Source organism: Centropristis striata, chromosome 13 (genome assembly GCF_030273125.1).
Source record: "Centropristis striata isolate RG_2023a ecotype Rhode Island chromosome 13, C.striata_1.0, whole genome shotgun sequence".
NCBI classification, from domain to species: Eukaryota; Metazoa; Chordata; class Actinopteri; order Perciformes; family Serranidae; genus Centropristis; species Centropristis striata.
Window position 1 is genome coordinate 27,573,336 of NC_081529.1, and position 13,667 is coordinate 27,587,002.

The window sequence follows — 13,667 nt, forward strand, 5'->3', positions numbered from 1 at the left end:
CCAGGACCAAACAAACTGTGCAATTGTACTATTGATCATGATGACCCATGGTATAATACAGTGGGCGAGGGAGGGTTTGGGCGGGTGTGTGTATGTATGTGTGCATTGCACTGTTTCTTGTATACTGTGTATTATATGTGGCCTGTGGCCTATATGTATGTATTGTCAGTACCTGTACTGTTATTGCTGTAAAGCAGTTTTTTATATGACAGCATTGGAGTCCAAGACAAATTTCCTTCCAAGGACAATAAAGTGTATCTTATCTTATCTTATCTTATCTTATCTTATCTTATCTTATCTTATCTTATCTCATCTTATCATTAGGAGCAATACCATGTCTCTGACTGTGGAGGGCAGTTGAGATGAAAATATATTGAATTTGAATAATTCCACTGATTACACTTTAAATATAATTTTTAAAGACATGTTGTCATCTTTACCCTCAACTGTCTTCACATTGAGTAAACATTTGTAACTTAAATTCATAATCACAGTGACACACTGAAACAACTGAATCAAATTGTTGTATTCATGTTCAATCATCTGTTTATAGCATCTTGAGACTCCTCTAGAGACTCACCACCCATTCTTTTTTGGAACAAGCTAAGGTAATAAAAAATATATAAATCACCATGAAAATATAAAATCTCAACCTCCAGCTGGATACCATAGCCATAGCTTTATTATGTTGATAGGTTAACAATATTGCGGAATTCTTTTTTTCAGGCTCCACTAAAGGTATAACCATGGGAGACGGAGAGATGTCGTGCTATGGCCCTGCAGCCATATACCTCAGAAAAACAGAGAAGGAGAGGATTGAGGCTCAGACTGCTCCATTTGATGCCAAAACAGCCTACTTTGTGGTTGATAAGGAAGAGATGTACCTCAAGGGTAAACTTACGAAGAAAGAGGGTGGAAAAGCCACAGTTGAGACAGATTCTGGAAAGGTAGGTGATTCATTAAATTACATTTTAAAACAAAACTTTCAAATTATATCTAAGGCTATTTCTGTACATGAGGATGACATTAAAATCACGAACATTTATTTAAAAAATAACATTAGAATAACATTTAGAGAACTATTAATTTATCATTTTACTTAAAATTCAAACTCACACTATGAGCAAATGTATTCATCTGATTCACTTTTTTTTTAAATAAATAGAATTGGTTTCCTGGTAAAATATATATGTTATTGCATTCCTATTCAGACCCTCACTGTAAAAGAGGATGAAGTTCATCCCAGGAACCCTCCAAAGTATGACAAAATTGAGGACATGGCCATGATGACCCACCTCAATGAGCCTTGTGTGTTGTATAACCTCAAAGAGCGTTATGCATCATGGATGATCTATGTAAGTTTTCACTATAATAAATTATATATATAACTATTTGTAAAAATAGTTTATTTATTATTTAATACATGTTAACACTAAGTTATGGTCTCTGCTATTACAGACCTATTCTGGGTTGTTCTGTGTGGTCGTGAATCCGTACAAGTGGCTTCCTGTGTACGATTCTGCAGTTGTGTCAGGATACAGAGGCAAGAAGAGGATTGAGGCTCCTCCCCACATCTTCTCCATCTCTGACAATGCCTATCAGTTCATGCTCACTGGTAAGATCAAAGTTACTAGTGCTAACATGTAAATACGCTGAAGGAAAAGTTGCCTAAAACTAAAAACTTGTTGAATTAACAATAAAAATGGAACTCAAGTGAACCTTATATATTTGTATTTTAGATCGTGAGAACCAGTCTGTCCTGATTACGTGAGTATAAAAGAAACTGTTAAATCTTTATAAAATCTGTAGTAATGAAGCTGAATCTTGAAAATGTGTCTCTTATTTCCCAGTGGAGAATCCGGTGCAGGAAAGACTGTCAACACCAAGCGTGTCATCCAGTACTTTGCAACAATTGCAGCTCTCGGAGCTAAGAAGGCTGAGCCAGTACCTGGCAAAATGCAGGTAAAAATTTTTGTTCATTACAAAGAAATTTTGTCAAAGGAAAATAAATTTGATAGTCTCTTGCTCATGTAACTCAAATCTTTTCTTGCAGGGCTCCCTTGAGGATCAGATTGTTGCAGCCAACCCTCTGCTGGAGGCCTATGGTAATGCCAAAACTGTGAGGAATGACAACTCCTCTCGTTTTGTAAGTAATGCAGGAAATATCCTGAGACTTTTGTTGTTGTTGTTGTTGTTGTTGTTGTTGCTGCTGCTGCTGCTGAGTTACAAAATGTGATGGTATTAATGATTTGACTTTCTAGGGTAAATTCATCAGAATCCACTTTGGCTCTACTGGCAAGCTGGCTTCAGCTGATATTGAAACATGTAAGTTTGAATCATAGTGGGCTTGGACAAAAGTATTACATTATAAGGTAATAGTGTAATTTAACTAAATTTGTTATTCTTAGATCTGCTGGAGAAGTCCCGTGTGACCTTCCAGTTGTCTGCTGAGAGGAGCTACCATATCTTCTATCAGCTGATGACTGGCCACAGGCCTGAGATTGTGGGTATGTAATCACAGCAATTTGATATAAAAGAAAAACAGGATAAACAAAAAGACATGTTTGATTATGAATTGCTGTTGTCCTCCTCTAGAGGCTCTTCTGATCACCACCAATCCCTATGACTACCATATGATCAGTCAGGGTGAAATCACTGTCAAAAGCATCAACGATGTGGAGGAGTATGACGCAACAGATGTAAGATAATAATTTAGATGATTAGATAGCATACTGGGGAAAGGGTTTCCCAAACAAATAAGTTTGTTTCATTTGTATTGCAGAGTGCAATTGACATCTTGGGCTTCAGTGCTGAAGAGAAATTGGGCATCTACAAGCTGACTGGGGCTGTGATGCATCATGGCAACATGAAATTCAAGCAGAAGCAGCGTGAGGAGCAGGCTGAACCTGATGGCACTGAGGGTAATTGCAAAAATAATACATTTACATCATGCAAGTTAATGCAGACTTAGTACTCAAAACCTTTCTGCAGCGTAGAATATTACACATATATATATATGTAATAAATATTACAAGTTGTGTATTCAGTACTTTTTCTGTTTCTCTCCATCAGTGGCCGACAAAATCGCCTACCTCCTGGGCCTGAACTCAGCTGATATGCTGAAAGCTCTTTGCTACCCAAGAGTCAAGGTTGGAAACGAGATGGTGACCAAAGGTCAAACCGTGCCACAGGTAAGAAGAAAATTAGGAAATATTTGCATATTCATATGACAATTTTCTTCAGAAAGATTACCATACTTCAATTCTTGTATCTAGGTCAACAATTCTGTCAGTGCTCTGTGCAAGTCCATCTATGAGAAAATGTTCTTGTGGATGGTCATCCGTATCAATGAGATGCTGGACACAAAGCAGCCAAGACAGTTCTACATTGGAGTGCTGGATATCGCCGGATTTGAGATCTTTGATGTGAGTTACAAAAACATCAGTAATGGTGAATGGTGATGTATAAACACATCCTGTCTGGTCAGCTTATTGTCTACCTGTATACTGTAGTACAACAGCTTGGAGCAACTCTGCATCAACTTCACCAATGAGAAACTGCAACAGTTCTTCAACCACCACATGTTTGTCCTGGAGCAAGAGGAGTACAAGAAAGAAGGTATTGATTGGGAGTTCATTGACTTCGGTATGGACTTGGCTGCCTGCATTGAGCTTATCGAGAAGGTAAGTACTTCTGTAAATGTGATTCCTTGATTTATGCGGACTTATTTTCCCCCAGTTATATTTTTAAAATATGCTGAATGAAAAACTATTTTCAGCCCATGGGCATCTTCTCCATCCTTGAAGAGGAGTGCATGTTCCCCAAGGCCTCTGACACAACGTTCAAGAACAAGCTGCATGATCAGCATCTTGGCAAGACCAAGGCCTTTGAGAAGCCGAAGCCTGTGAAGGGCAAGCCTGAAGCTCACTTCTCCCTGGTTCACTATGCCGGTACAGTGGACTATAACATCACTGGCTGGCTGGACAAGAACAAGGACCCCCTGAATGACTCAGTTGTACAGCTTTACCAGAAAGCTTCAAACAAACTGCTGGCCATGCTGTATGCTGCTCATGGAGCTGAGGGTAAGAAATACGAGTGAGCAAATTATTCAGAAACTCTGTGTATCCTGTATGGATGTTTTAACCTGCTTAACTTGTTTCTACCATTAAACATAGTAAGCAACATTGTATAAGTTGTCATGTCAATAATGGCTATTGACAGCTTTGCTCAGTTAATAATGTTAACAGAAGTGCAGAGAAGTTGATAACTTCTCGTGGTTATATGCTAATTAATGAAAATTGATTCCACATTGAATCCAGATTTCACAGAGAAGAGGATTAAATGATTAAACAGCTACCACAGAGTTATTTTGTTTTGTCTTGTGAAACAGATGCTGCTGCTGCTGGCGGCAAGAAGGGTGGCAAGAAGAAGGGTGGTTCCTTCCAGACTGTGTCTGCTCTTTTCAGAGTATGTATTGTTTCATATCTTTGGATAACAACTTTGAACCTCATGTTGAAATAAAGTTGATGTATTATCTTGTGTTGATGATCCACAGGAGAACTTGGGCAAGCTGATGACCAACTTGAGGAGCACCCACCCTCATTTTGTCCGTTGCTTGATTCCAAATGAAACAAAGACCCCAGGTGAGTAGTGAAAAACAAAGTTTTTTACACTATGTGTAATATAATGTTAAGAGATGTTTAATTACAATTTGCTGGCGTTGTGTAGGTCTTATGGAGAACTTCTTGGTCATCCACCAGCTGAGGTGTAATGGTGTGCTGGAAGGCATCAGAATCTGCAGAAAGGGCTTCCCCAGCAGAATCCTTTACGCTGACTTTAAGCAGAGGTGACTGCAGTGTTTAATATAAGCAAGTTAATGGAAGTTATTGTAATGGAAGACATCAAGGAAACACGAGAGGTTATTTTAAGTAACAACATTGTTTTATTTTGCAGATACAAAGTATTGAATGCTAGTGTCATCCCTGAGGGACAGTTCATTGACAACAAGAAAGCTTCAGAGAAGCTGCTGGGCTCCATTGATGTCGACCACACTCAGTACAAGTTTGGCCACACAAAGGTATATACACGGACAATATCAGTAGCTATGGCACATATATGTCCTGGTGTAACCATTTGCACTGATGACTGATTCTGATGTGATATCTTCACTTGACAACATAGGTGTTCTTCAAAGCTGGTCTGCTGGGTACCCTGGAGGAGATGAGAGATGAGAAACTTGCTTCATTGGTGACCATGACTCAGGCTCTCTGCAGAGGATATGTTATGAGGAAGGAGTTTGTTAAGATGATGGAAAGGAGGTAGGATTCTCATACAGTGCCATTTATAAATATTTTGTAAAGCTTTTTTTGTGAAATTGCATCCTTAGTAGTTCTACAAAATCACATTTCAGTACATATGACACTTTATCTATATTTATTTTCCAGGGAAGCTATCTATTCCATCCAGTACAATGTTCGTTCATTCATGAATGTGAAGAACTGGCCATGGCTGAAACTGTACTTCAAGATCAAGCCTCTTCTGAAGAGTGCTGAGACAGAGAAGGAGCTGCAGCAGATGAAGGAGAACTATGATAAGATGAAAACAGACCTTGCTACTGCTCTGGCAAAGAAAAAAGAACTGGAGGAGAAGATGGTGTCCCTGCTGCAGGAAAAGAATGACCTGCAACTCCAAGTGGCATCAGTAAGTAGTAACCAAAAGAAAGTATGATTCACTAACAATAAACACTGCTGCTCACACTTTCAGATTTCTAGGTGGGATAAGAAGAGGCCCCATACTTCCCATGTCTTCTGATTGCCTTGCCAAATTGAACATTAACTAAATTAATACTAACCTGCTAATAATTACAAAATAACAAAGAAATATATTGTTTGTTCTAAATGCACTGTAGGAAGGAGACAACCTCTCAGATGCTGAGGAAAGATGTGAAGGGCTCATTAAGAGCAAGATCCAGCTCGAGGGCAAACTCAAAGAGACATCTGAGAGACTGGAGGATGAAGAGGAAGTAAATGCAGAGCTGACTGCTAAAAAGAGGAAGCTGGAGGATGAATGCGCTGAGCTGAAGAAAGACATTGACGACCTGGAGCTCACCTTGGCTAAAGTGGAGAAGGAGAAACATGCCACAGAAAACAAGGTACAGTTCACTTAAGTCTCATCTTCAAAAGAGTAAAATATGACTGTTCCTTTTTCAGATACATAGCTTCTGGGCCACAATTAAATGTGCCTTTTTGTGCAACTGCTAGGTGAAAAACCTAACAGAGGAGATGGCATCTCAAGATGAGACTATTGCCAAGTTAACGAAGGAGAAGAAAGCCCTCCAAGAGTCCCACCAGCAAACACTTGATGATCTCCAGGGAGAGGAAGACAAAGTCAACACTCTGACAAAGGCCAAGACAAAGCTGGAACAGCAAGTGGATGATGTAAGGAAATGCACCTTTTCATGGCATTAGTCCTGTCAAGCAATTTATGTTTTTTGATATTTTCATTTCATGATACAAATTCAAAACAATATGTGCCTCAACATGATTTCAAAAGCTTGAGGGATCCCTGGAGCAAGAGAAGAAGCTCCGCATGGACCTTGAGAGAGCAAAGAGGAAGCTTGAGGGAGATCTGAAACTGGCCCAGGAATCCGTAATGGATCTGGAAAATGACAAGCAGCAACTTGAGGAAAAACTCAAGAAGTAAGTTATTAGGGCCTCGGGGCAATCGCACCGAGCACTACTGTTATACTGTGGATTTTTTCTTCTTCCTCTTCCAGACGCAACTTCATCCCGCTACTAGTCCTACAACTTGAAGAGTTGCAGGACAAATTATATATCAAAACGTGCGGTTTGATCGGGATCAGTGTGCTATTACTTTTCTCTACAGAATACAAATTTTTCATGACGTAAGTCGCGAAAAACTGCCCAAAATTTTGCATTGAAATGAATGGGACAGCCGACAAAAAATGAGCGAAAGGGCGTCCCGGTGGCTCACACCGGTAGAGCGCTTGCCATGTATACCATGTGCTGCGGCGGAGCCGGGTTCAAATCCGGCCTGAGCTCCCTTTGCCGCATGTCTTCCCCTCTATCACCCCCTTTCTCTCTGTCACTATAAATAAAGCAACAAAAATGCCAAAATAATAATCTTTTAAAAAAATGAGCAAAAGAGAACAATAATTGGAGATTTTTAAACGTCTACTTCTCCGGCATAATTTAACCTAGAGACTCCATTTAAACTTTAAACAGTAGACACAAGTCTTGTGTATCGGTGTATTAATCCACGTTTCGATAGGTCATATAGTTTTTTATCAATCCCTGTTCAATGACCATGATCATTTTTGGAGAAATTCTGAGATTATAATGGGTGTGTATTGCACGGAATGTTCGTGTCACAGTGTGTGACATCATCTCCAGAGTGTAGAGGGAGAGAATAAATTGTCAAAAAATAAATTGGAAAACTGCGCTCCAGGCCGCAAATTCCACTCTACAGAGATAATCTATACATAGAAATTTAGGAATATTTGTCTTCTCACTCACAATCCTCTGGTAAAGCTGTCAGAGTTATAGTTTGGGCGTAGGACTCACAGATGCACCACCAACACGCACCAACAGCCTCATTGGCTCCCATATTAAAAATGCAGGAAGATTTCGGAAAAAAGGGAGATGTAACAGCTTTTTAGATTGCTCTAACAAAGCTATTTTTTCATTTTTCTTAAAAAAACAAACATATGTAGACGTTCAGGAAGAACTCAGGACGCTCAAAGTGAAGTCGGGTCAATGATAGGTATTATGGTTTTGCCAAAAATGCTTTCTGTTCGAGGCCAGAAATTCCAGTCTGTAAACCTCTGCTGTCACTGAGCCGGAACAGGTGCCAGTCAATTCTGTTGATTGCTTTGATCTGATTGCCTTTGTTGTTTGATGTGATTACAGTTACAGATACACACACACACACACACACACACACACACACGCGCGTAAGCGCGCACACTCCTCACACATACATATGCTTCAAACACACACACAGGTAACTTTATGCGATTTTCGCTACACACCCACACACACACATTTTGAGGTTAAAGGGCATAGTTTGAAATCTCTGAAGAATCTCATCATAGTGTACACATACCGGCAGTAGCCCCCGTGGCCCTTTCAGAATTTCCCCAGAGGAGATTTTCTAGTTGTTAAATATTATAATCTACTTTTGCCATGATGAACATAATGATTAGTCAACTATAACAGCAAAATATGTATTTCTTCTCCTCTTTCAGAAAGGACTTCGAGACCAGCCAGCTCCTCAGCAAGATTGAGGAAGAACAGTCACTTGGTGCTCAGCTTCAGAAGAAGATCAAGGAACTCCAGGTAACATATTTCATGATTATGAATATGATTGCTAATGAAAATTCACAAACTTCACAACAGTGCATCATCAACATCTTGAGACCTGTCTGACCACATCTGAGGTGGATCTGGTACACCATCTTTGAGCAGTACATCAAAGTGTAAAACATGTTACTTCCTGTTGGTAGTGGGGTGCTATAACTATGCGTCAATATTGACATGGGGATGTGTTCAGGTCTGTACTTTCATCACGCATAGTGAGTTAATTCATAATACAATTTTTACATTAACAAGCCTCCTTGATATTATTATTGTTAAATCTAGGCTCGTATTGAAGAGCTGGAGGAAGAGATTGAGGCTGAGAGGGCTGCTCGAGCTAAGGTAGAGAAGCAGAGGTCTGACCTCTCCAGGGAACTTGAGGAGATCAGTGAGAGGCTCGAGGAAGCTGGTGGAGCAACAGCCTCTCAGATTGAGATGAACAAGAAGCGCGAGGCTGAGTTCCAGAAGCTGCGTCATGATCTTGAAGAGTCAACCCTCCAGCATGAAGCTACTGCAGCAGCTCTCCGCAAGAAGCAGGCTGACAGTGTTGCAGAGCTGGGAGAGCAGATCGACAATCTGCAGCGTGTCAAGCAGAAGCTGGAGAAGGAGAAGAGCGAGTACAAGATGGAGATTGATGACCTCTCCGGCAACACGGAGGCTGTTTCCAAATCAAAGGTGAGTGGGGGTTTTTTGTAGGTGAGGGATTCCCTGTTATTATTCTCTGAAAATGTGTATAGTAACTACTAAGGCAGTACTTTTAGGTTTAGGGAAATACTAATCAGAAATGCTGTTTATAGGGCAATTTGGAGAAATTGTGCAGAACCCTTGAGGACCAGTTAAGTGAGCTCAAAGCCAAAAATGATGAGAATGTTCGACAGCTGAATGACGCCAATGCACAAAGGGCCAGACTGCAGACAGAGAACGGTAAGTCACCTGTTACCCTGTCATGAAAAAACTTTCAGCATGCTTATTAGTATCCATGGGGGATGGTTATATTCAGTAATGACACATTTTGTTATTCAGGTGAGTATGCTCGCCAGCTTGAAGAGAAAGAGGCCCTTGTGTCCCAGCTGACCAGAGGCAAACAGGCTTTCGTTCAGCAGATTGAGGAGCTTAAGAGGCTCGTTGAGGAGGAAGTGAAGGTAAACCCTATTTTCATGCCCCGTTTTAAGCTTTTAACAGTGGCTAAATTCAGTTATCCTTTTCCCAAATATAGTCATTAAAACATACCTACAGTCCTACAGCAAAAACATCCATACAGAAATATTGCTATTGCTCACTGAAACTCTTAAGGAATTACCTTCTTACAGATCAATGGGAAAAACATCAATATTACTTGATGCTACGCATGCAATTACATTTTCTCTGTCTGCTTCATAGTTAAGTTACACATGTTTTGTCATGTTCTATAGGCAAAGAACGCCCTGGCCCATGCTCTTCAGTCAGCCCGCCATGACTCTGATCTGCTCAGAGAGCAGTTTGAGGAAGAGCAGGAGGCCAAAGTTGAGCTGCAGCGAGGAATGTCCAAGGCCAACAACGAGGTGTCTAATTGGAGAAGCAAATATGAGACTGATGCTATCCAGCGCACTGAGGAGCTGGAAGAGGCAAAGTACATAAAACCATTTTCCTTTGAAGATATATAATTTTCAGTTTTGTCCAATTAAGCACAAGTAAATCCTTTTTCCTTACAGGAAAAAGCTTGCCCAGCGCCTGCAGGATGCTGAGGAAACCATTGAAGCTGTGAACTCCAAGTCTGCCTCTCTGGAGAAGACCAAACAGAGGCTGCAGGGTGAGGTGGAGGACCTCATGGTTGATGTGGAGAGAGCGAATGCTCTGGCTGCCAACCTTGACAAGAAGCAGAGGAACTTTGATAAGGTAAATTATTAAGTGGTCATCAAAACCAGTTGTATCACAAGAAACAGATACTTGTGTAATTAACTGTTTAATAAATCTTTACAATCTTAGGTCCTGGAAGACTGGAAGCAGAAGTATGAGGAAAGCCAAGCAGAGCTGGAAGGAGCCCAGAAGGAGGCTCGCTCTCTCAGCACTGAACTGTTCAAGATGAAGAACTCTTATGAGGAGGCTCTGGATCATCTGGAGACCATGAAGAGAGAAAACAAAAGCCTGCAGCGTATGTCAATAGCACTAAAATTTAACATTTTTACTTCTCTGATGTTCACAACTGTAGTGTTTTGCACAGAGCGTTTTTGATACCTTTTAAATGTGAAAACACATGTTTTGTCTACTCTGAGCTTGAATCACAATAATTGAATCTTTCTTTAACTTTTAACTTATATCTTGTGGAACAGACCGGTTCCTGCAGTCACTGTTAACTATATTTTGTTTTTAACTGTTCTGTAGAGGAGATCTCAGACCTGACTGAACAGATTGGTGAGAGTGGAAAGAGTATCCATGAGCTAGAGAAATCCAAGAAGACTGTGGAGACTGAAAAGTCTGAAATTCAGACAGCACTGGAGGAAGCTGAGGTAAAATTGTGATTACAATATTGGACCACTTGTGATTAAATCTATTAAAATTTTGATTCTGGGAATGCTAACCTTTCATATGTTTGTAACTTCTTAAGGGTTCATTGGAACATGAGGAGTCCAAGATTCTTCGTGTTCAGCTTGAGCTCAACCAGGTCAAAGGTGAAGTTGACAGAAAGATGGCAGAGAAAGATGAGGAGATGGAGCAGATCAAGAGGAACAGCCAGAGGGTGATTGACTCCATGCAGAGCACTCTGGATTCTGAGGTCAGGAGCAGGAATGATGCCCTGAGAATCAAGAAGAAGATGGAAGGAGACCTGAATGAGATGGAGGTTCAGCTGAGCCATGCCAACAGGCAGGCTGCTGAGTCTCAGAAACAACTGAGGAATGTCCAGGGACAGCTCAAGGTCAGGTTTGTTTCATAGATAAAAGAAAAAAACAACAACTGAAAGATGGAATAAAAGTAAACTTGTATTTTCCCTTTGACATCAGGATGCCCAACTGCACCTTGATGATGCTGTCAGAGGACAGGAAGACATGAAGGAGCAGGTTGCCATGGTGGAGCGCAGAAATGGCCTGATGATGGCAGAGATTGATGAACTTAGAGCCTCTCTGGAGCAGACAGATAGAGGACGCAAAGGTGCTGAGCAGGAGTTGGCTGATGCTAATGAACGTGTTGGACTTCTTCACTCTCAGGTTTGTTGTCATTGATTGACTGCAACACTAGTGAAAATATATTAAAAATTATCATATTAAACATGGCTTTCCTCAAACATTCAGAACACCAGTCTCATAAACACCAAGAAGAAGCTAGAGGCTGACCTACTCGGGGTTCAGAGTGAAGTGGATGATTCAATTCAGGAAGCAAGAAATGCTGAGGAGAAAGCCAAAAAGGCCATTAGTGATGTGAGTTTATGTCCTTATTTGTGTTATCGTCTTTTTTATGTGAAATGCAACTCCTCCAAATACTTGCTTACATTTGACAATCATTGTCAATACGTTCATCATTTTAACTTGAAACTGTCCTTATTTCAGGCCAGCATGATGTCTGAGGAGCTGAAGAAGGAGCAGGACACCAGTGCTCATCTGGAGAGGATGAAGAAGAACCTGGAGGTCTCAGTCAAGGACCTGCAGCACCGTCTAGATGAGGCTGAGAACCTCGCCATGAAGGGTGGAAAGAAGCAGCTCCAGAAACTGGAGTCCAGGGTATGCACTGTATATATTGTTAATGCTCTTAATATATGAGGTTTAAAATGTAAATTGCACATTGGATGCATAGAATAAATGTAACTTTTGTACTATTGTACTAATATTTTTGATGTAATATTCATCATAATGTGACAGGTGCGTGAACTGGAGGCTGAAGTTGAGTCTGAGCAGAAACGTGGAGCTGATGCTGTTAAAGGTGTCCGCAAATATGAGAGGAGAGTGAAGGAGCTGACCTACCAGGTAATTAATAATCAAACTAAAAAATATAATGAGTTCTTAAGGGTTTGATTCTGTCACTGAACTTCAATGGTAACAATTTTTTTATCCTTATAGACTGAGGAGGACAAGAAGAATAATGTCAGACTTCAGGATATGGTGGACAAGCTGCAGCTCAAAGTCAAGGCTTACAAGGGACAGGCTGAGTTGGCTGTAAGTCAATTTTGTGTTCTTAGGTATAGGAACTCATATATATATATATATATGTATATATATATATATATATATATATATATATATATATATATATATATAACACTCTAATCCCTTCACAGGAGGAGATATATATATATATATATATATAACACTCTAATCCCTTCACAGGAGGAGCAGGCCAACACTCACATGTCCAAACTGAGGAAAGTTCAGCATGAGCTGGAAGAAGCTATGGAGCGCGCTGACATCGCTGAATCCCAAGTCAACAAGTTGAGAGTCAAGAGTCGTGATGCTGGAAAGGTAATTATTCATGTGATCACAATTTACTGAAAATGAGTGGGCACTTAAGTGAAATTACTTTAAATTAATCCAGTACATCAGTAAAAACTCTTTACCATTTATTTGCATTTTCAATAATATGGTTGATGCCACATATACAATTAACCTGCATAACCACAAGAGATATAGCCTATAGCTCAAATGCTGGTAAAAAAAATCTAAGAAATGTTTGTTCTTCTTGCTTTTTTATTTCTAGTCTGACAAAGCTGAATGAAGAAACAACCTCCCTCTGAAGCCTTTCGATTGAATTCATCAAAAAATATGACCTATAGCTGTTGAATGTCTTCTTATAATGTCAATAAACTGTACTGTCATTGTTTAATAATATCAACTCTGTGTTATTCAATCTCTGTTTTATTTTTAAAAGTCGCACAGTGTTCAAAACAGCAGTTAGGTGAAGCTGCATCAGTTGACTTGATTGACAGTAGATTGTAGATTATTTAATGGAAAGAGCAATCTCTGATCTGGGAAATTATCACATGTAACAGAACTGAACATATTGCAAGAATATACTTTCTTAAAATTCAAGTAATCTCGATGGGAAAGGAAACAGAAAAGGCCAGACGGCAGACATACTGTTTTTAAAAAACTTGAAACATAGAGTGCTGTGCTGCAAAAATAATCACATTAATCTTCAGTTTTCCAGCCTATAGTTTATATCAAACTTCTAAATGGCATCTACTGATGATTTCTGTTAAAGTTTGTGTCATTGAGAAAAAACTTGCTGTGGATTAAACAGTGTGGGAGAGCCCACTCCCAACTTAATATCACAAAAATCAACAGACAAACATGTTTGCTCGAAGTTAAGCTGCTAGCTAGCAGTGCT

General features: G+C 39.9%; 1 protein-coding gene across 1 annotated transcript; it reads left to right on the top strand.

Annotated features, from left to right (window-relative positions):
* The first annotated feature begins 746 nt into the window (after positions 1-746).
* Positions 747-13,157, top strand: LOC131983059 (myosin heavy chain, fast skeletal muscle-like). Its single transcript, XM_059347632.1, has 39 exons — positions 747-947; positions 1,212-1,355; positions 1,459-1,615; positions 1,740-1,767; positions 1,851-1,962; positions 2,054-2,146; positions 2,262-2,325; positions 2,409-2,507; positions 2,596-2,699; positions 2,783-2,921; positions 3,073-3,191; positions 3,276-3,425; positions 3,513-3,683; positions 3,779-4,082; positions 4,391-4,467; positions 4,556-4,643; positions 4,729-4,846; positions 4,954-5,077; positions 5,182-5,318; positions 5,445-5,700; positions 5,909-6,151; positions 6,261-6,437; positions 6,553-6,698; positions 8,267-8,357; positions 8,661-9,050; positions 9,173-9,299; positions 9,399-9,517; positions 9,788-9,984; positions 10,067-10,250; positions 10,341-10,506; positions 10,737-10,861; positions 10,960-11,268; positions 11,354-11,557; positions 11,642-11,767; positions 11,897-12,067; positions 12,206-12,310; positions 12,404-12,499; positions 12,671-12,802; positions 13,038-13,157. The coding sequence occupies exons 1-39, from the start codon at positions 747-749 to the stop codon at positions 13,053-13,055; spliced, it is 5,811 nt and encodes a 1,936-aa protein (XP_059203615.1). The 3' UTR covers positions 13,056-13,157.
* Positions 13,158-13,667: the final 510 nt, after the last annotated feature.